Source organism: Nanorana parkeri, unplaced genomic scaffold (genome assembly GCF_000935625.1).
Source record: "Nanorana parkeri isolate BGI_ZX_2015 unplaced genomic scaffold, ASM93562v1 scaffold1942, whole genome shotgun sequence".
NCBI classification, from domain to species: domain Eukaryota; kingdom Metazoa; phylum Chordata; class Amphibia; order Anura; family Dicroglossidae; genus Nanorana; species Nanorana parkeri.
In genome coordinates this window covers 115,073-137,989 of record NW_017308210.1, presented here as the reverse complement: position 1 = coordinate 137,989, position 22,917 = coordinate 115,073, and the positions used below count along the sequence as shown (strand labels likewise).

The following is a 22,917-nucleotide window of genomic DNA, read 5'->3' as shown; positions in this document are numbered from 1 at the left end:
ACACTAAAATGTACAGACCTAAATCATTCTGTGAAATTATAAAAAGAGATACTTATTAAAATGCAAGAAGGCAGAACATCTCTTTAAATGATTTGCAAGTTTCATAAAATGTCCCTCATTCTATAGTGTGTGTGGAAGGCTGGAATGCTGTGCACCAATAGGTACCACCTCTACAAGTGTGGCTGTCAGGCTCTGTCTTCGGAAGATACATGTAAACACAAGGCTTGTGGAAAAAAACAAACAAAAAAAATTAAATAATATATACACAGGCAAAATATAACCGCACAAATGTTTAAAAAAAAAAAAAAAACGACTTCTGGGACCATCTCCAGCAGCAAAAGGGTTAATGAGTCCTCTCCGTGAAGGTCTGGAACAGTGTTGCTGTACAGTGAACCCACATGCGCCAGTTGGAGGTGCCGCCCAGACTGGATACACAGCTGCTTTAAACACCCTCCCCATTTCCCAGCACCCCCCTCTCCATTAGGTGTGATTTCAGCGTGTTGAAAATATGAATTTGTTGGTCAGGACGCAAAGTTAAAAACTGCTGGATTAGTTTGCTCGGGTTGGGACCCCTGTTAAGACAAAAATTATAAAATGGATCATTATTATAAAATGCAATTAAAGCACAAGAAACATACAGATCATATGAGAGGAAGAATAACGGTAAAAGTGGACCTGAACTCAAAAGGTGAAGATTTGCTATTCTACAGGAAAACTTAGAAATGTTAATTGTGCCAAAAAAAGTCCCATTATAAATCAGGATTTATGACATACTGTAAAATCTTTTTTTTTCCTTGGAGTAGATTATAGGACACACGATAGTAATTCAGGAACCTTGGATTTTGTTGCTGCCTTCAGAGGATTGAACACTGACAAACAAGAAATGTAAAACAACCCCACTCCCTGCATGTCTAAAGTTTGTAGCAAGCAATAGTAAGCATTGATCTTAAAGAGGAACTTTACCCAACTTTACCCATATCTTCAAAATAACAACCTTTACAAATCTTTAGTAATGGTGACACACACACGAAAATAATGATTTGATCCCCTGCAGATTTTGTAAGTTTGCCCACTTACAAAGAAATTAAAGGTCTATCATTTTGATCATAGTTGTATTTTAAATGATAGAGACAGAATATCAACCAAACATCCAGAAAAAACACAGGATACAAATTAGGGATGCACCGATATATCGGCCGCCAAAACATATCGGCCGAAAATGGCACTTTTGGCATAATGCATAAAGTGCCATTTTCCTGCAGATAGAGCGGCGCATCCCTGGTGTCCCAGTGGGGAGGAGAGAAACTGTGACAGCCAGCCGAGCGCTGCGGGAGGAGAGCGCTGTGAGTGGCCGGCGTCTCCTCCCACACCGCTCAGCCTCCTATCACAGTCCGGCAGAGTCAGGCCGCGCTGTCACAGGAGGCTGAGCTCTCCTCCCTACACCGCTCGCTCAGCCTCCTGTGACCGCGTGTCAGAGAGGAGAGCAAGGTACAAACACTCAGATCAGTGATCGCTGAGTGTTTGTAGATAATTGGAGGACAGAGTATGATTACTATATCCTCAATTATGAATGAATGGGGAGTGATCTACATTACCTCCTGTTCATTCATGATTGTGGTTATAGTAAACACACTCTGTTCTCATGTGATGAATGAACAGGAACACTCAGTATAGAGGATTCCTGTTCATTTAGAACAGGGGATACAGAAAAAGAGATTGAGGACTTTGTGCCCTCAATCTCTTTTTCTATTTTAAAAGGGAAATATCAGGGGTCTGTTTAGATCCCTAATATTTCCCTGAAGCACCTAAAAGTATAGTAAAAAATAAAAATAAAAAATGAACAAATTTTTTTTAAAGTTTATAAAAAAAATTAAAAAAATATTTGAAAAAAATTAAATAAAAAGCATTTTCCGTATCGGTTTTGGCCTGACAATTTTTTGTATTCAGGTTAAGGCTTTCAAGTCAGACGCTGAGGTGATGGCAACAAAGAAAGTAACCTTGTACACAAAAATAGACAGGGGGAAATCCAAGACAGGTTGAAAGGGCGGTTTCTGGAGAACCGATAGAATGAGTTAAAATTGCCTGGAGTCACTGGGGAGCATACAGAGAGAACAATGTGAGCAACAGTGAAAGGCAAGCAGTCTGGGAAAGGATTGCTAGGGCCAAGATTTGGCCCTTGATACAAAGGCCAGAAAGCATTGCGGTGTTGGATAGATGGGTACATATAAGCAAGCATCTTTTATGTCCACAGATGCCAGAAAATGTCTCCAATGAAGGGTATCAATGGCAGATTCCATAAAGGAAGGTTTTTCTCAGATCCAAAAAAGGGTGCCTCAGAGACAATTTTTCACCAGTTGGTGCAGCAAAGCCCTGAACCTGTAAGGCCCATGATACACCGAGGGCATTTTGGAGAATGCTTTTTGCAGGGCTCATTGCAAATGAGTTCCACTGGCTCTGCAGCAACTGAGGTACACTGCTACAAGAAAAGCCATCTTGATAAAACCAAAAAGGTTAAAGAAGGCTTTGCTTTTCTCAGAGTAGAGAGAAAACGTCTGAGGCATGCTGTCCTCGCAGTTCTTCTTTGCCAGTGTCCACACCCCTGAATGGAGCAGCATTACCCAAGGCTCCTGAACTACTACCGGTATATTATGACCCATAATATAGAGCAAGGAAATCTACCTTCTCTTGAATTCCTCCTGAAAAGTAGCAGTGCAATTCATGGTGCACAAGGGTGCCTAGACATTCCTGTGTCATCAGCAACATACTTCTGCAGTGTGACATCTGATTACTAATTTAAAAACTGGCCATACACTGAGCACATTTTGGCCGGTTCTTGATGCTCCATGGATGGCCTTACACCCAACATCCTTTAATCTGAAAATTGACGGAGCCTGGCATTAAATTGTCGTACAGTGACTGTAGCTAATCAGCCAGTGTCACTGTTCGGGTATTCTGTCAGCTGTACACCCGCTTCTGTCAACATAAAAGCCCAGCAGAGGATGTCTCCTCATCCACGTTGTTTAGCGTGAATAGCGGAATCTCCAGCTGGGAGGCTAAACAAAAAAATCTACTGGTATATGGCCAGCTTTAGGGGATCTGGAGTGGTATTTAGTGATGTCACTACTATGTTGCTCACTACTCCTCCTTCTGGAAGCTCTGACATGAGTAAACAAAGCCCTTCATCCATACAGAGACAAAGTACAGAACAAGGCATTGGTAAGCCAGTAATGGGAAAAGATCAGCTGCAGAGTCACAGGCAATAATGGTGACATCTGTCTGCCTTTTAGGAACGGCTTTCAGTGTTCAGTTCCTCTTTAAATTGCAGTAAGCCAATAAAATAAAAAAATAATCAAACAAAATCCATATTAAAATGAACGTCAATGGATTCTAGCAAACAAGACAATGTACAGGACGGTTGGAATAAAATAAATGGAACTTCCCACTAGGCTTTGTTTCTTCTCATTACTCACCTGATAAAGCTGGCAATGTACACATTTACAAACGTAGCCATCAAGTATTGACAGTCAAACCTATCCATGATACCTCCATGGCCTGGAATGGTGTTTGCAAAATCCTGAGGAAAAAAGAAAATATAAGAACCCAAAAGGAGCACAAATCCTAAGTCTTCAGCTAACATACTGGCAATAAAAGACAGCAAAAAACCTACACTGAACGCTGACATTTATGGGGAATTATAGGCAGCAGCCTCTGGCAGAAGATGTCACTGAAATGTTTGTGACACATATCTTGTCTGTTTCTCACGGAGAAGATTCTAGGTTTTAGCCTATTAAATCACAGATTAGCAAATATATCAGGATGGATTTCTCCATTCTCAGCTTGTGCATATACATACGAACTTCAGGCTTCTCTTCCACCAGCTATGGACCCTATGACAGTTTTTGGTTGTGATTTGCAGCCTGTTCACTCATCTCTGGGAGGTACAAACTGCACCATAAGCTTTTTCTTTTTGCTTACTACCGAGATACTTTAAACTGTATCAATGGTTAATATATAAATTCAGAAATGCAATATAACATGTGCACCCAATTTAAAATGTACCTGCCATTTTCAAATTACCTCCATTTTCAGCCCAAATATAACTGGTAAGTCTATTATGGGTTAAGGTCCTTTGGATATGAGACAATGTTCAACCATGGCTGCCTGAATTGTGCCAGTATCACCCATCCAGCCACTACACCAGCATTATCTGCAAAAGGGCTTGCTGACTCAAGGTGATTCACATTAGTCACCTTGGACTATCTGCCTCCAGACAGCTCATCAATGGCAAGTCTGACTAAGGCCAGGTTCACATCACTTTCCTGACCAGATCTGGACCAGTAGACAACGAAGATCACCAGCACTCGGAGAATGATGTTCAATATTCGGTGTTCGTTGAATCAAACACATCTTCATCACATAGCCAACATTTTGGGGCCACGCAGGATCCCTTCATCAGGGTAAGATAGTGACCGATGAAGGGACCCTGCGTGGCCCCGAAACGGCGGCTACGTGATATCTGTGACGATGTGTTTGATTAAATGAACACCGAATTTTGATCATCATTCTCTGAGTGCTGGTGATCTTCGTTGTCTACTGATTGATGTGCATGGCACCATACGTGATCATCATTACAAGCACCACCATTGCTACTGGTCCAAAATGCTGTAAGGAGTGCAGGGGGACACATTGGTATACTACACCAGATCTGTAACGCGGTGTGTTGCATTTAGACGCGTTTTTGACACGTTCCAGTGCATTTTTTTTTAGATTAAAATGGGCTTTCAGGTGCAGACCAGTGTGTTTGCATGCGTTTTTGATGCGTTTACATGCTTTCCAGACCAGAAATATTAGCGCATGCAGGATTTTGTTTGCCCACATTGGAGCGGACTGCACTGGTGTGAACAGAGCCCAGAAATATCATAGGAATACATTGAGATGCATTTCAGGTGCGGACAAAAACTGTTCTGGTCTAGGCATGGTGTGAACAAGCCCTAACTCCACACTTCTAAACTGTAATCAGCAGGAACAGTTGGAGCAGACACTATCGCTCCACAAACACTGCCCTCCACAGCTCTTTAAAGAGGGATTTTGAAACGTTAACCCTTGCAGTGGGGCGGGGGTTAACTGCTTGTTTTTCTCTAAGAGCAAAAATAAAGAAGAAATACTCCTCTGATATTTGGTCCTGCATCGGTGACCGCTTACCTCTCTCCCCCTCCACTTCCACGTCTCTTCACACCTAAAAGACTTGTATTAGACGTGATGATGCCAAGAGTCCCTAGACCGCTGGAGCCCAGGGAGAAGAGGCTATGGGGACCGGTCTACCAGCCAGGCAGAACTGAGGATCGGGTGAGTGTTATTTTCGCACCCTAGACAAAATGAGCAGTTAAAAAGGAGAACTATGGGGTTAAGTCTTTTCCCCATAGTTCTCCTTAGGGTAACGGGAGGACACAAACTAGCGTCCTCCCGTCACCCTAGGCCGCAGCTGAAGCGGATCCCGACAATTGTGCCGGGATCCGCCCAGCTGCATGACTGACAGCTGGCTCTGCCTATGTAGAGGCAGAGCCAGCTGTACCCGCCCCCTCCCCCGTCCGTTCCGCCAGTCAGCGCTGGCGGATCGAAGCGGGGAGCGGGGAATCCAGCCCCTCCCCTGTCACGACAGAGAGCCGTGACAGGATCGAGAGGTGAGCGAACGCCGTTATGTGTTCACTCACCTCCCGATCTACTGAGCCGACCTGTGACAGTCTCATTGTCACAGGTCGGCTAGAACTATGAGGTGAGTGAAAAGCACTCGCCTCATAGTTCTCCTTTAACCTTAGCAGGGGGTAATCCTGGAGTTCCGTTTAAAAGAAGTTTCAGCAGCAGCTTAGGCAGTGACATGTGTGGACCTCACTTCAACCTTTCCACCACAGTTTGTGAGAAGATGCTGCCCCAAAGGTCTTCATTCAGCATAAAATGTTAAAGAAATTTATCTTAATCAGTCTTTAAAATGATCTAATAGGCTAGTTCACACAAAAAGGTGTAGCTTGCATAATCAATATAAAATGGAGGTTTTAGATCCACTTTAATATGAAGTGAAGGAGGGTTGAGCTCATAGGAATAAACCTAACCCGTATCCTTCTTGGGTAGACTGATAAGATTTTTTGCCACTATGGGCAGAATCCAGCATATGCACCACAAAAGAAAAAACATAAAATACGGAACAGAGGTGAATCAGATTAATACCATATTAGTACTAATAGAATCTCACAGAATACAGTAATCATAATTACTTTGATCTGGAACGCTCTTTTGAATCCACTGGCGAAGAATCCTCCAAAAGGCCCAATGAGTGAGGCAAACGTAGAAAGGGCGATGCTGTGGATTTGGAAGGGATACATCCAGACAGTTTTCTGCAGGACAGAGAAGATATCAATGTTGTGACATTCCAATATGAACACCAATAGGCTTTTTCACAATGATTAATGGTTGTACGAAATAACAAGCTTCATGCCACTTTAATCATTCCCCGGGCATTACTGTTCTATGGAAATTGTGACCTTTTAAAAAATGCTTAGTGTGTGCAGCCACCTTAAAAAAAAGTCTATAACCAAAAACAAGACTTGTTTATCTATAGAGAGGAAATGACAAAATGCTTCCAAATACATATTTTGACCGCACACGTTTTGTGTTCGTGGTCGTGTTGATTGTGGACTTGGAAGCTGTCTCAACTAGAGCAAGCACTCCCAGAAAATGTGAGTAGTTAGTGGATGCAAGTAGACCTTTACGGAAGGATCCACCACTGTGTGCAAAGCAGTTTGATGAATGAAAGAGCTTCCATTTTTATGAGAAAACCCCTTCAAAATGGCAATGCCCACTGTTTCCTTAAGCTCTACCATTTCTAGACCAAATGGTAATTTATATTTACACCTGTCTTGCTATGCGAGTTGGCCAAACCCTAAAAAAGCCTTTAAACATGGTTATATAGCCAAAGGGATCTTGTGTTTAAAGGTGAACTCTGGGGTCAGGGCTTTTCCCCATAGTTCTCCTAAGGGTAACGGGAGGACATAAACTAGCATCCTCCCGTCACCCAAAGTTTAGTATACTGCAAGCTACAGCTCGCGGTATACTGAGATGCCGCAGCCGGAACGGATCCCGACAATTCTGTCTGCATCCACCCAGCTGCGTGAGTGACAGCTGGCTCTGCCTATCTAGAGGTAGAGCCAGCTGTACCCGCCCCCTCCCCCGTCCGTTCCGCCAGTCAGCGCTGGAGGATCGGACAGGAGAGGGGGGAATCCCTGCAGTGAGCTGTTAGTGACAGTCACGGCTCTCTGCACGGATAGATCGAGAAGTAAGCGAGCGCGGTTTGTGTTCGCTCACTACCTGATCTACTGAGCCGACCTGTGACCGTTTCATTGTCACAGGTCGGCTCAGATTATCAGGCTGAGTGAAAATCACTCGCCTCATAATTCTTCTTTAAATGCTAAAAAGCTAATTCATTGCTCTATGTACTGTTGTTGGAGGAGAAGAGCTGGCTCACAATTGGTGATCCCAAGTTATCCCCAAAAATTGTTCAATAAGGTTAAGGTCTGGGCTCAATCATCAAGCCATGCTTTATGGAACTGGCTTTAAGCACACGGGCATAGTCATACTAAAACAGAAAAGGACCTTGTGCAATCTGTGGTCACAAGGTTGGAAGAGTACAATTGTCTGAAATGTCTTTTGGTGCTGTAGTATTGACAGTACCCTTCACTAGGAACACTTGAACTTTCTAATATGGAGTGGTGACCACATACGTTTGCTAATATATCATACATACATGAACTTTTAATGTCCCTTTTCAGCACTAGGCTTTTGTTTTTTGTTAACAAAAAAAACACACTTAAAATGATCCTGACTTCTAGCTTGTTTCTAACATTTAATCCTAAGCCTCAACCAATATTTTAAATAAAATTAACAATGATCTACTACTCTGTGCCCATACATTTAAAAGGATAAATCTGCCTTCCACAATCTACATCCTTTAACGTAGTAGTAGTCCCCCACTCCAGTTACCCCTTACCCACGTGTCCAAAATATGGCATTGGACAACACTGTGACCCACTGCGGTCGAAGTCAGTGGCATATCTCCTCTCTCCTCCGACAATGTTGTGACCCATTGTGGTTGAACGCAGTGGTTCACCCTTCCCTCCGTGGATAACATTGCGACACATGGCAATAAAACTCAGTGGTTCACCCTTCCTTCCATTCACTACGTCTTACCTTGGTATTTCATAGGACCTGACAATATTATTGTTTTTATTAGCATTTCAGACTCCTTCCATAATTGCAATGTATTGTCTTGTTTTCTTCTAAAGTGTGATCTGAATGCAGTTATCCGAGACCACTAAACTTGTTCTATACTGTACCATTTATTAACACTATTTTAAAACTAAAGAATGTGGTGAAACAAAAGGATAACTTAAAAAAAATAGATAATTAAAATACAATATTTTTGCAATTAAAAATGATCTTTCCATTTCTAAACTGCAGCCAGCTGTGACTTTTCTGAAATGCCAAAACAATTCAATAAAATGTCCTTGCAATATGCCAAACTGGAGGCGTTCCGTACACTGCTGAGAATCCCACAAATACTAATTTATTCCTGTATGAATGTCTCACTACTTCGCCCAGAAGTTTGTGCAATGCTAAAAAATAAAAAATTGGAAGCCTCACTTGCAACACAGCTGAAAGGGATGCACATGCTCATTTTGTGACCACTGAGATTGCTCAGGTGTTGACAGTGAAAGCAGGCTCTCCCACTTCCCCAAGTCAGCTTAGGAAGGATATATTAAAAAGGAGAACTATGGGGTTAAGGCTTTTCCCCATAGTTCTCCTTAGGGTAACGGGAGGACACAAACTAGCGTCCTCCCGTCACCCTAAGCTCAGTAGCTCGCGGTATACGGAGACGCCACAGTATACCGAGAGCTACTGAGGCGCCGCAGCTGAAGACGACGCCGCAGCGAGAGGTATACTGAGACGCAGCTGAAGCAGATCCCGACAATTATGAGGCAGAGCCAGCTGTACCCGCCCCCTCCCCTGTCCGTTCCGCCAGTCAGCGCTGGCGGATCGGAGCGGGGAGGGGGGAATCCAGCCCCTCCCCCTGTCACGGCATAGAGGCGAGCGAACCCCCGGATGTGTTCGCTCACCTCCCGATCTACTGAGCCGACCTGTGACAGTCTCATTGTCACAGGTCGGCAAGAACTATGAGGTGAGTGAAAAGCACTCGCCTCATAGTTCTACTTTAAAGAACTCTGGGCAAAAGTGTTATCAGTGGGGATACACTGCAAGGCCCCATCCTGCCCCGACCATCGCACAGTTCAATTAGCGGTATATGCAAAAATCACCTGGACGAATTTCGTTAATCAACCGCACAGATTTTTGTTTGAGCATGAGCAGTGTTAATCGTACGAATTTTGACGTACGGAAACGCCACCAACCTTGCGCAAATCGTACGAACGACCAAAGTCGGGGCAGCAGTATGAAAATCGTACGACGGTTCGATCGTCCGATGGTTGCAAGGTGTATGGGCACCTTTAACCAGTTGCCGTACGCTCGTAGTTAATAAGTGTAAAAAAATATAAAAGTCACAAATAAAAAAAGTAAACCCCCCCAAATGTTTAGGTCCCCCCACTTCGTTTATGCACATATAAACGTAAATACGCGTCCGGTGCACCAGCGCACAAAAACGACAATTGCACTACACATGTTACATATCGCCGCGAACGTCGCAGTGAGAGCAATCATTTTCGGGCCAATCAATCACTGATAACACTAAACTGATGAGCGGTAAAAGCTTTTAAAAGCGTCGCCTATGGCCAATTTTGGGTAATGTAGTTTTTTGAGGTTTCGCGCACGCAATTTTAAGGCTTGACATGTTTGGTGTCTTTTTACCCGACGTGACCCCATCTTTTATATTTTACCAAGAAATTGGGTAATAATAAATGTTTTAGAATTTATTAGGGGAAACAGTTCTTTTTTTAATTTTCTGTAATATTTCCTTAATATATAAAAAAATAAAACTCCCAGTGGTGATTAAATACCACTAAAAGAAAGCTCTATCTGTCCCCAAAAAATGGTATAAAATTCATTTCAGTACAGCGCTGCATGACGGAATAAATGTCAGTCAAAGTACCGCAGCGCTGGATACTGAAAAATGGCCTGGAATGGAAGGGGGTTTAACCCCCCCGGACTTCAAGTGGTTAAGGTGCCCACACACCTTATAATTATCTGCATATTTTCTGTGGTCAGATGGAAAAAGTGCAACAGATTGGCCCAGGTGGAGATTCCTCCATCCACACAGTGTAGTGTAGATGGAGGAATCTGTTACACCTTTTCCATCTGACCACAGAAAATCTGCAGATAATTGTAAGGTGTATGGCCAGCTTTAGAGTGAGCTGGCTTCGAGGATCAGGTGAGTATATCTTTGTCATTTTCCTCCCTAGACCAAAACGAGCACTTAACCCTTACAGTGTAGGGGAAGACCTACTGCAAGGGTTAATTTTAAAAAATTGCCTGGATTTCAGCCACAAAAATTGATTTTCAGTGTCCAGACAACACTTGGGAACCATGCTTTGTCTCCTCTCATGCTTTGTCTCCGGTCTCTTACTGTTCACAGGACACCTCAAGAAACATTAAAGAAGAAGAACTCCAGGATTTGTTTTTATTAACTCTTGCAGTGGGACTGCAGCACTGGAATGTTTCTCAGCTTCCCCACATCTATATGTGTATAGAATGTGATGATTTACAAGACCTTAGACCCCTGCAGCGAAGGGGGAAGAGAGGCTCCAGGTCCTGGTTTAAGAGCGTACTGCCTCCAATGATCGGGCCAAGTATTTTTTATTTTTTTTAAGCACCTAGACAAAGACAGGCACTTAACCCTTGCACTGCGGGGTTGGCTCCAATGCAAGGGTTAAGACAAATTCTGCCCGGAGTTCTGCTTTAAAGCAAAAAGCTATTTATTGTGAACACAGTAAGGAATCAGCAATTACGTTTGCTAACATTCCTGCAATGTATATAATTCACCTGGATGGCTTTGTTTTCATCTACAAAACTGGAGCTTTACATTAACCTAACCATTAACCTAAACTTATCAGTTAACATAAAAATACACCGTATTTGACAAGTTAAAGTGATGGACTGATCACTATTGCATTCTACAAGACCACCACTAGATGTCACTGTTTAACATCTAGTATTAGTCATCTCCAGAATACTGGAATGCACACAAGAAAAACTTGACATTCCATGGAATGGGTGATAGAAGTCATTTGACTCAGGGTATGGATTTTGCTGGTTTAGCCATTTTGTCCTTGTGGCCGCCTGCCATTTTGATTTTACCTTTGATGGCCGAACCATTTTTTTTCACATCCATGCGTTAAAATGCACATTAGATTGCACAAAGAATTAAAGGTCACTAAATCCTCTATTTTCTGGAAGCAGAAAAGGTCAATAATTTAAATACTGTGGTCGGAATTTATCAAAACTGGCGCAAATATAATCTGCAGCAGTTGCCCAGGGCAACCAATCAGCTTCTCTCTTCAGTTTGTTCAGTTAAGCTTTGAATATGAGAGACAACGTGACACGTAAAACCTGAGTGAGTTCTCAATCATTCCCTACTTTATTCAAAGCTAAAGTAAAAATGTCTGGCCTTTACAATAACACTTCGATTTCCACTCTGGTGACTTGTGTTGTATTATACCGGCTTAAGCCACCGGCTCTCTGTATAAGACATGCCTAGTCCTCTGACTATCAGGAGACTGAACTGCTCTTGGGCACAGGAGGGCCTCGGAGCTCATATGTTGTTAGTGAGGCGAGGGTCGAGCACAGTAGGGAAAGTGTGCTGCCATCCACTACCAAGATGGGGGTTCAGCCATTAATGATGTGCACATGACTTTACAAAGAAAGGGATGAGGAAAGTTGTGGTGTATGTATGGAACTACCGTATGTCTGTACTGAATAGCTAAAGAAGAACTCCAGGCAAATGTTGTCATTACCCCTTGCAGTAGGACTACCCCCACACTGCAAGGGTTAACTGCGCGTTTCGATCTAGGGAGGAAAATAAAAAATAAAAGTTACTCATCCGAACCTCAGAGCTGGGCTGGCTGTCACGGCGCCTCCTGCAGCGATGGTATGTCCCTTGGCATCCTCATGTGTATAGACCGTGATAACTCAGGGAACTTAGATTGCTGGAGCAGGGGGGTGGAATGACTGGTCTAAGAGCAAGCCGGCTCAGAAGATCAGGTGAGTATTTGTTTGTAAAATGCTGTGATTGTGAGATACTTACACTTGCAGAACATTCACTTCCTGCTCTGAAAGGGCAAAATGACTTCAGTTTCCCAAAACAATGCACACTGGGATTGCGTTCTCATCAGCAGAGCATTGCTGGGAAATCTCATCTCAGGGAAAGGCATTTTCCTCCCCCAAGATGATGTGCATGGTCACATGTCTAGTCACATGTACCAGATTTTAAGGAAGTAAAAGGAGAGCTAGTAATCTGCCCTTAGTAAACATGACCACTGTCAGAAGACTGGGAAACGAGCAATGAGGAATGCAATAAAAGAATACAAAGCCAGCAATTATCTAGAAGTATGTGTTTGTAGATTGTCATTTCTAAAAGGTCCGCTGTAACCCTTGCAGTGTGGGGTTATTAACAATTTTGCCCGGAGTTCTTCTTTAAGTATTATTCTTTTTGTGTACTCCTTGGGCCACATTACCGATCTGCTTTAAATGTATCTCTTTTCTAATTATTATTAAAATAACAAAATAGACAGAACAATTATCACATTACTGTGGTTAGAGAAAGGTGGCAACACTGACATTAGCCTGTCAGTGGTCATTTCAAAATTGCAAATAAAATCATCTCCTGATGGGCTGGGTACTCATGTCTGATCCAAGACAATGCTATGGAGTGCATTTATCCCAGACTCACTTGTTTTTATTTATTTCCCATATTCTTTTCTCAATTAGTAAGACCACCTAATGTGACCAACACACACTCCGTTATATGCTGGCCATATAATGCATATGCAACAGCCTGATGCCTAGACCCATGTGAGGGATATGAAATTCTTTCAACAGATGGACACTTAACTGTCCGGCACAGTTCAGGATTGAGCTTTTGTATCCTTACCCAGCCAATGACAGACTGAATGAGCGCAGGGATGTGATATTCCTGTAACTGAAAGAGGTCTGATGGCTCGCAGTCCACTGTAAATCTGTTGGTGTCGCTATTATACTCCACGGGGCACACAAAGTACCTGTATCCAGCCATGACGTAAGAAAGCTAAGGAAACAGTGCAACATATATATTAGTGACAAAGGACAAGACATAATAGTATTGGACCTAATGAGACGGAGATACAGTAAAAAAAAAAAGACAGACCAAGATCAGCCTACACAACCTAATTCTTGCCAATCAAGCACAAAATCTGTCCGGTATCATCATGAAAGCATTTTTTAAAAATAGTGCATGCAACATTTTTTCAGATCGCACTGGACCAGAAAGCAGGAATTGATGTGCCAGATCTTCGAGAGAGAGAGAGGGGCGAGAGAGGGGCGAGAGAGAGAGGGGAGAGAGAGAGGCGGGCGAGAGAGAGAGGGGAGAGAGAGAGGCGGGCGAGAGAGAGAGGGGAGAGAGAGAGGCGGGCGAGAGAGAGAGGGGAGAGAGAGAGGCGGGCGAGAGAGAGAGGGGAGAGAGAGAGGCGGGCGAGAGAGAGAGGGGAGAGAGAGAGGCGGGCGAGAGAGAGAGGGGAGAGAGAGAGGCGGGCGAGAGAGAGAGGGGAGAGAGAGAGGCGGGCGAGAGAGAGAGGGGAGAGAGAGAGGCGGGCGAGAGAGAGAGGGGAGAGAGAGAGGCGGGCGAGAGAGAGAGGGGAGAGAGAGAGGCGGGCGAGAGAGAGAGGGGAGAGAGAGAGGCGGGCGAGAGAGAGAGGGGAGAGAGAGAGGCGGGCGAGAGAGAGAGGGGAGAGAGAGAGGCGGGCGAGAGAGAGAGGGGAGAGAGAGAGGCGGGCGAGAGAGAGAGGGGAGAGAGAGAGGCGGGCGAGAGAGAGAGGGGAGAGAGAGAGGCGGGCGAGAGAGAGAGGGGAGAGAGAGAGGCGGGCGAGAGAGAGAGGGGAGAGAGAGAGGCGGGCGAGAGAGAGAGGGGAGAGAGAGAGGCGGGCGAGAGAGAGAGGGGAGAGAGAGAGGCGGGCGAGAGAGAGAGGGGAGAGAGAGAGGCGGGCGAGAGAGAGAGGGGAGAGAGAGAGGCGGGCGAGAGAGAGAGGGGAGAGAGAGAGGCGGGCGAGAGAGAGAGGGGAGAGAGAGAGGCGGGCGAGAGAGAGAGGGGAGAGAGAGAGGCGGGCGAGAGAGAGAGGGGAGAGAGAGAGGCGGGCGAGAGAGAGAGGGGAGAGAGAGAGGCGGGCGAGAGAGAGAGGGGAGAGAGAGAGGCGGGCGAGAGAGAGAGGGGAGAGAGAGAGGCGGGCGAGAGAGAGAGGGGAGAGAGAGAGGCGGGCGAGAGAGAGAGGGGAGAGAGAGAGGCGGGCGAGAGAGAGAGGGGAGAGAGAGAGGCGGGCGAGAGAGAGAGGGGAGAGAGAGAGGCGGGCGAGAGAGAGAGGGGAGAGAGAGAGGCGGGCGAGAGAGAGAGGGGAGAGAGAGAGGCGGGCGAGAGAGAGAGGCGAGAGAGAGAGAGGGGGGGGGAGAGAGTGTGATTTCATCAAACATTTTGCATAGCCTGCTTAGAGTCCCTCCTTTGCACAATTGTATTTATTGGGATGAATGTGCTGACAAAGACTGCTGGCAGAGCACTGTACTTACTAGTATTCCAAACACAACGGTAGAGAAGAAACCTCCAATAAAGCCTTCCCATGTTTTCTTGGGTGACAGCTGGTGAGAGCGCAAGGAGAGCCAGATCATTACAGGGGAAGAGGATGCAATGCATAAAATACAACAATCTACATGACAGTTATGAATCCAGTCAAACAATTAGGATTTAGGAAGCTGTACCCACAGACCATGAGGAATAAGCTGTCTCAAATGAAATGAGCAGTGTTTGTTTTCTGGTATTTTCTCTTTCTTTAATATGGTTAGGACTAACCCATTTTTCTTGATACGTTTTAGTGTTTTTTTTAGGAAATATTAAACATTTTATATGAACATTATGTAGTCTTCTAGTCAGCCATCATGTGGATCTATGCTTTTTCACGTACTTCCCTCTGAATCCATTCAAATTCTAGCTGATTAGGTTAATTCCTACACAGGTTGTTGGTCAATTTCCTGGTAGGTGATAATCTGACTATGTGGCCAGGTTGGTATTTGAAACTGTATACTTAGTGACATTAAAGTCAAAATTTTTTTCCCTACCCCCAATGTTAATGTCAGCACTTACCTTAAATGATGTCTCTTAATCCGATCTTCTTTCCTGTAGTTTTCAGCCTTCTCTCCAGCGCTGCGGCGGGTCTCCGATCCAGCGCTGACTCCTCCGATCCCACGGTGTCTGCATGCAGGGGCAGGCATCCATAGACTTACCTTGTGTCTCTCGTCTCCCGGCCGAAAATCCGAACTGCGCATGCGGCCGCCCCAAGATGCTTTGCGGCCACCCGAGCAGTTTCGGATTTTCGGGCTGGAGCGCGCAGCAAAGACGGGCTAAGTTTAAACCGCTGTTAAAGCGTTTTTGTTTTTTTTACTTTTTGCATATATCTACTGCTTGCTAGCAGTAGATATATGCAAAAAAAAAACCAGAGGGTTTTGAAACCCTTTAAAGGTCAATCTTGGTAATTCAATAAGAAAAAAAAATCTTAAATACATGTTCCCGAACAGTACAGTGGTGAACCACATGAATCTAACGTATCAATAAAATGTATCCAGCTCAGTGGTTAAGACAAAACCCTGCTGTGTTCTGCCTGCTCTGACGGGTTAATCATAGTGCAGGCCTATACGAGATCTTTACTTTACCCGCCACCCACTGTCGGTGGAGTGAGTCAGAAGGGGCTTCGGAGCAATATTTCTCTCCATTCTGTAAAATATGTCGATTTAAACACCACAGCATTAACCACTTCCGGGCCGGCCGTAGTAAAAAAAACGGCCGGCCCCGAGCTCTCTAGATCTGAGCGGGCGCTCAGACACGCCCCCTCGCGCGCGCCCAGCGGGAAACGGCCGAAATTAAAACTTTTTTTTTTTCAAAATTTTCTTAAATTTTTCCTAATTATAGTAAAAAATAAAACCCCCAGTGGTGATTAAATACCACCAAAATAAAGCTCTATCTGTCCCCAAAAAATGGTATAAAATTCATTTCAGTACAGCGTTGTATGACGGAATAAACTTCAGTCAAAGTACCGCAGCGCTGAACACTGAAAAATGGCCTGGCCAGGAAGGGGGTCTAAACACCTGGTCTTGAAGTGGTTAAAACCCACTTTTACGTTCATGGTGTTCTACGCCTTCTCAAAAAGGTTCATCGTCTCATAAGACTTTTTTTGCTCTGTGTTTTGATTATTTTACTCCCATTTGGCGGAGAATAATAGGAGTAATTGCCATGTTATTTTTTACATAGCATAGCATTGTCAAATGGCAGTGACCACCAGCTGGGAGTCAACGTGTTTGCCTCCCGACTTCCTCTCTATGGCTGTAAAACCTGGTCACAGCGGGTGTACATTACACATGTAAGTGGAGGCTCACGTGTACACTTTAACACATTTCTCCTACAGGCATGTGCAATAAAGGACAGCAAATTGATAGAGTGGCTCTATGTCCTGGTGCATTAAAAGTCATCTCATCAGAATGGAATCCTAATGGAGCTCAATGGATTAATAGACGTCGTCTAAGCTCCTGTGTGCAGCCACTAATCCGGTTGTCTATTTTACAGATACAAAGATTGGACAATAGGCGTAATAATGATCATTCACAAATGCAGCGATATGTTCACTACAGACAATTAAAGCTGATAACTAGAAGTGAAAACATTAATTCCAGTATTAAGGAAATCTGGCAAATTGCAGAATTTTGATTCACTGGAACATGTCTGATCTGCAATCTGGTCCTAGCAGTAGCTTGTACTCGCCCAAATGCTCCGATACTTCCCTCCAAAAGTGGAATTTCCAGCCAGAGGGAGACCTCCCTCTGACCACAAGTGCAGAGGGAGCAAGGAGCCGGCTTCCTTTCCAATCAGAATGCCGGGCGGTGGTTTATGACTCACCGACCGGCTTCCTGATTGGCTAGGAAGCCAGCTTCACTTGCTGCTAGGCAGCCTGGCTTCCTGACTAATCAGGAAGACAGGTGGCACATATTGATCCGCCTCCCTGATTGGTCAGGAAGCCAGGCTGCCTAGCAACAAGTGAAGCCAGGCAGCACATAATGACCCACCTCCCAGATTGGTCAGGAAGCTAGGCTGCCTAGGAACAAGTGAAACCAGCGTCATGGTGTGCCACCAGGCTTCCTGATTGGCTAGGAAGCCAGCTTCACTTGTTGGTAAGCAGCCTGACGTCCTAACCAATCAGGAAGCTGGGCAGCACTTCATGACTCGCGTCCTGGCTTCCTAATTGATCAGGAAGCCAGGCAGCCTCCTTCGCTAGAACACCAGCTTCACAGGAATCAGGAATCAGGGCAATGGGTCATGATCCGCCACCCGACTTCCTGATAATCTTGGCACACGGCACCTGTATTCGGTATCGGCGAGTACTGGAAAAATAAATATTGGTACTCTTACTTGATTCCGAAAAACTGGTAGGTGCACACTGGTTGTAATAAATGTGTGAACGGTCTTATTCATGTGATTCATATGTCTCTATCAGGCAGTACAGTCAGGAGGGTGACAACACGTTCGCTGTGAGAAATTATGAATTTACAGTTAAGAATACAGTGGTGTCACTTCATCAGCAGTCTGCCAATCATACGAAGGTGAGGCAGTAACAAACTGATGAGTCTTTAACTCTGCTATCTCCTCCTGTGTGCATATTGCCAGTAAGCACATGTGCATGCAGCCGGATATCATTGGCTTCTGGTGCTGCCGCTCCATGTCCCAGTCTGCTGCCAGAGTGCTGTTATGCAAGGAGGGGACTGGAGGCAGATATCATTACAGATTCATTCAGAAAATGTTTTTTGGCTTTAGTCATTTTGTCAACTCTCTTCAAGAGACAACAGAAGTTTAGTTACCTTGATGAGTGGCGTTCGGCCAAAGAAAAAGCCAAACATATAGGCCATGATATCATTGCAGATCACACAGGAGATGGGCACAGTGAACCTGTTTGAAAAGAACAAGAGTGCAGTATGAGGATGACTGATGGACACATGGGTACAAAATATCAAAATTATTTGCCCTGTGGCAGAAAGAACACAAATCAGAAAGAGCGCACACAAAGATGTACAAGAGGTTATTTGTACAGTGACTCAATGGTTAACACTAATGCCTTGCATCACAGGGAGTTCCGGTTAGAATCCCGGTCAGGACACGATCTGCATGGAGTTTGCATATTCTCCCTGTGCTTGCTTAGGTTTCCCTTGGATACTCCGGTTTCCTCCTACACTCCAAAGACATGCTGGAAGGTTAATTGGCTCCTGTCTAAATCAGTCCTAGTATTTGTATGCGTGTATGTGAGATAAGGACCTAAGATAGCAAACTCCTTGAGGGCAGAGACTGACAACAATAATATGTAAAGCGTTGCGGGAATTGATGGCGCTATAGAAATACCAGTAATAAATAATAAATAGTTGGATGGTCTCATGTTGATTAATGATTAATTACGATTAGAAGGTTCAATCCACTAAACTGTATTCCATGTGTTATTAGCTTCAACAATGATTATTTTCAAAGCTCATTAGCTCTCATTAGCACCAAGGCTCCAGCACATTAATGATTTGTCATCCCATAGTGTTACTGGTGCTCAGGAGTCTAGAAGCCAAGAGCTACTGGAGATAAATTGTGCTGTAGCATTGATACAACTGAAGCATCACTCAATGCTTCATTCACGGGACTGACTGCAGCAGTACAATGTATTGGAAGTCTATACACTGGGTCGAATTTCGGCGGGTTTTTAATGTACCGGACGAAATTCGCACAGTGTGTGGGGCTATCAGCTCCCTTTCAGCCGGCATTCATCAATCAGCTGATTGAAGGAGCCAGCTGGGAAATTTTCGAGCTGCCAATGAGCTGCCCGCTCAGATCGATTTTTCTGAAAGGTGCCGGCGGCACCTGTCAGAGTACAATGTAAACAGCGGGATTCCTCGATCGACACGCTGTTTGTGGAATTTTTTTCGTTCAGCTTGCGGGTTGAACAAAAAAAATTGATAGGTGTATGGCCAGCCTAAGTCTGGATATACGGCACTGTTCATACACATGTCTTTCTGTGAATTGATGCTCATCTCTAAGACCCCATAAACACTTGTAATTGGGCTACACTGCAAATTCCAGCAGCAAGAATGAGCAGATCCGTACCGCTGAAATAACAGGCGTTTTGCAAATAGCTGCTGTGGGGAAGCAATGACAGGCTGACAGCAGCCGCAGCTGTCTGCATGCATCTCACAGTCAGCCATTACCTGCGATAAGGGACAGATGATGCTTCCAGGATGCGGACAGATTGTGTCCAGGGACGATCAACTGTCCCTAACTGCAGGTAATCACTGGCTGTGCAGATACATGCAGACAGCTGCGGCTGCTGTCAGTCTTTCATTGCTTCGTACAGGCTTCCCCACCGCACCTATTTGCAAACACCTTTGATTTCAGCTGCTGATTCTTGCCACTGGAATTTGCAGTGTAGCCAAATCGCAAGTGTTTATGGGGCACGATATCACAGGAAGACCTGTGTATGATCAGTGCCAAACATCTCTAGTATGTATTCCTATAGCAAACCCGATGTTATAACAGGTTAGTAAATGCTGGGACTTTAGAGGTCCTATAATGTATAGTGTGCACGATTTCCATTCCCTCTCCAATGGTTATTAAATCATGTCTAAATTTTGTGTCTACTAAAAGTTTAATACAGGTAGGCTTAGCGCATTTGCATCCAGATGAATGTTATCCTACTGAGCTATGTAAAAAGAATGTAGGACATGAACATAATAGGAGGATTGCTTACTAGGTATTGCATTTTGAACTGTCTGAGGATTGTATTGACCGCGGCAGCCAATCAGTTTCCCTGTTTCATGCCACCAGTTCAGATTTTTAAGACTGAACTCTGGGAAAAATTGTTATTAACCCTCGCAGTGTGGCTATCCCCGCTCTGCAAGGGCGAGTGCTCGTAATTGTCTATGTTCAAAAATAACAAAGCCGTACTCATCTGATCCTCTGAGCCAACTTCCTCTTAGACCGAGCCTTTCCACCTCACTTACCCTCCGCAGCAGTGATGTTACGTCCCTTGGCGTCCTATACATGGTGTATAGAACTTGCTAACTCAGGGACCTTAGACCGCTGCAGCAGAGGCAGGCCGGACTGGTCTAAGAGCAAGCTGGCTCAGAGGGTCGGGTGGGTATACCTTTATTTTTGAACCTAGACAAAAACAAGCACCCAACCCTTGCAGTGTGGGGGTAGCCCCCCAGCATGGGTTAAAAAAAATGTCCCCGGAGTTCTGATTTAAAAGAATACATTGTACACTAAAACAGAACTAACGTGTTCAGATCACCAGCACCTACAATGGAAATGGTACGCAGATCATATAAACATGAAGTCCTACAAATCTTCAATATCCCATGTGATCTGACGGCTCCTCTAATTTGATTACACAAACTTTAAATTTGAATATGAAAATCATTTACCAATTTGGCTGTGCAAATTAAGTGGAATGTAATGACAGCTTAAGTGACCACAAAAGGGATCAGATGATCACATCTCCACCCTTCTTGTATTCCCTAACATACAAACCTTGTCCTGTGGTTGGACTTCACTGACAATTGTAAATAGTTTATTATAAAACAATAATTAAGAATTGTGCCTTTCCTGTACCATGCACCACCGGTGTATATCAATGATCACCACTCACCAGATCATGCCCTCAAACAGATTGTGAATGATTAGGTGAGACTGGGTGACAACAATCAGCAGAGTGACGTGCGTCCAGCCAAACTAGAAAGAAAAATAAAAAGATTTAGATTTCAAACATTGAAAGGATAAAAAAAATTCTGGAATTGATTTTCACTGTAACAATCTGCATATACTATACCAGGGGTAGTCATCATCGGCACTCCAGCCATTGTGGAACTACAAGTCCCATGAGGCATTGCATGACTGACAGCCACAGGCATGACTCCTAGAGGTAGCGGCATGATGATATTTGTCATTTCTTCACAGCTGGAGTGCCAAGGTTGCCTTACAGGCCATAAAATGAAAGAAGGTGGAAGGGGTGAGGAGGGGATGGTTATGGAGAGAGTAGGGGGAAGAGGTGACATATATATTGTAAGCATCAGGGACTCTGCCAAATTACAATACAGACAGGTCCAAATCTTTTGTAGTTGCTAAAAAATAAAAAATGGCTGTAAAATGTTAACATAAATTCTGATCGTGACACAGAATGCTTTGATTATTTGTAAAAATTATCTGAGAGGTATGCTGGCTTCATGACCGCTTCCCTTCGCCCACCTCCACCAGCTGACAGCACCGTGTTCACAATCAGGAGCACAAATCAGGCTGGAGCTGCCTGGTGTACATTCAGGAGATCTACGGCCCTTATAAGTGACTATACTAAGCATCTCTTACAGAGAGCCTGCTAAGCCGACCCTCCCATTTTAGAAAGACCAGAGCTTCACTTTATAAAAAAAAATACTTGTAGCACTATATGTACAATGACCGATCACTGCTAATATTTACCATATAGAACTGGAGACGATAATGCTTCTTCACCAGGCTCAGAACAAACATGCAGAACCCTGCGGGGAAACAAACACACAGTCAGCACTGCTAGCAAACACAATATTTATACTTTTATGTTCCAGACCCAATGTATGCTATGTAGAACTGTATAAAAGTAGAGCAAACTCTATGAGAGCACCCAGGCCCACTGTATGCTATGTAGAACTGTATAAAGTAGAACAAACTTGATGATGGTACCCAGATCCCCTCAAGGTGGGCTTCAGAGGTCAGAGAGAGCTAACCCTTTACACCTTCCCACACTCTCCCCATGACTGACCCCTCCTCACCCTCTACCATTCTACAGCCTGTCAACATCTTAAAGGCAAAGTCTACCTTTTACAAACACAATAATAAATGCATAAAACATTCATAAAAGAAAAAATGCATTTATTATTTTTTTCACTAGAGCCAGTAAAATGTTGCAACCACAATCAATAGATCACGTATGCTCACACAGGGCTTGGGGAACAAAGTGCCTGGGAGCTAAGTGGCGTTAAAAAAATTGGATTTGAACTGTTTGGGATATATTGAGTGCTTGATTTTTTGAATACTTGTTGTCTCCCTTCCTTTTAGACCCTTTTTTAGTATTTAAAAACACTTTTTCCTTTTCTGTCAGTTTTTTTAAACTGTTCCCTTTTTTTTCCCCTCAGGTTGCAGTGCTCTTGTTAGGGGAGGGGTTAATTGAGCTCAGGTGTCTCTCATTGAGCAGGTGTATTATAAACTAGTGCATCACTCATTTTGAGCTTGCTCACACAGGGCTTGGCGAACAAATTGCCTGGTAGCTAAGTGGCGTTAAAAAATTGAAGTTTAACCAGGGTGGTGGTAACTTCTTCCAGGGCGGTGGTATAAATTAAATTTAGTTTAACAAACAAGTTATTGACCCTACCACTTGTGAACCATAATTTAACCCAGGTTGGTAGTATAATTCAGTATAATTTATTTATCTTAATCTAATTTAATTTAAATTATTTAATTTAACAAACAAGTTATTGAACAGGCCACTCGTGAGCCACTAAAGCCTAGAACATAAAACTACAGTTAAATAATTAATCTTATATAATCCCTAATATACATTAAAAATAAAATAAATAAAATAA

At 44.0% G+C, this 22,917-nt stretch overlaps 1 protein-coding gene across 1 annotated transcript in view; it reads right to left on the bottom strand.

The window, feature by feature from the left end:
• Positions 1 to 287: 287 nt before the first annotated feature.
• The window catches only part of CDS2 (CDP-diacylglycerol synthase 2), a 76,598-nt gene continuing 53,968 nt past the window's right edge, over positions 288 to 22,917 (bottom strand). Inside the window, exons 6-13 of the mRNA XM_018572128.1 lie at positions 21,779 to 21,837; positions 20,955 to 21,037; positions 18,136 to 18,223; positions 14,806 to 14,874; positions 13,148 to 13,300; positions 6,270 to 6,389; positions 3,471 to 3,574; positions 288 to 572 (exon numbers count right to left, since the gene is read on the bottom strand). Of these exons, the coding sequence (XP_018427630.1) occupies positions 443 to 572; positions 3,471 to 3,574; positions 6,270 to 6,389; positions 13,148 to 13,300; positions 14,806 to 14,874; positions 18,136 to 18,223; positions 20,955 to 21,037; positions 21,779 to 21,837 (806 nt within the window). The 3' untranslated portion in view covers positions 288 to 442. The remainder of the gene's footprint in view (positions 573 to 3,470; positions 3,575 to 6,269; positions 6,390 to 13,147; positions 13,301 to 14,805; positions 14,875 to 18,135; positions 18,224 to 20,954; positions 21,038 to 21,778; positions 21,838 to 22,917) is intronic.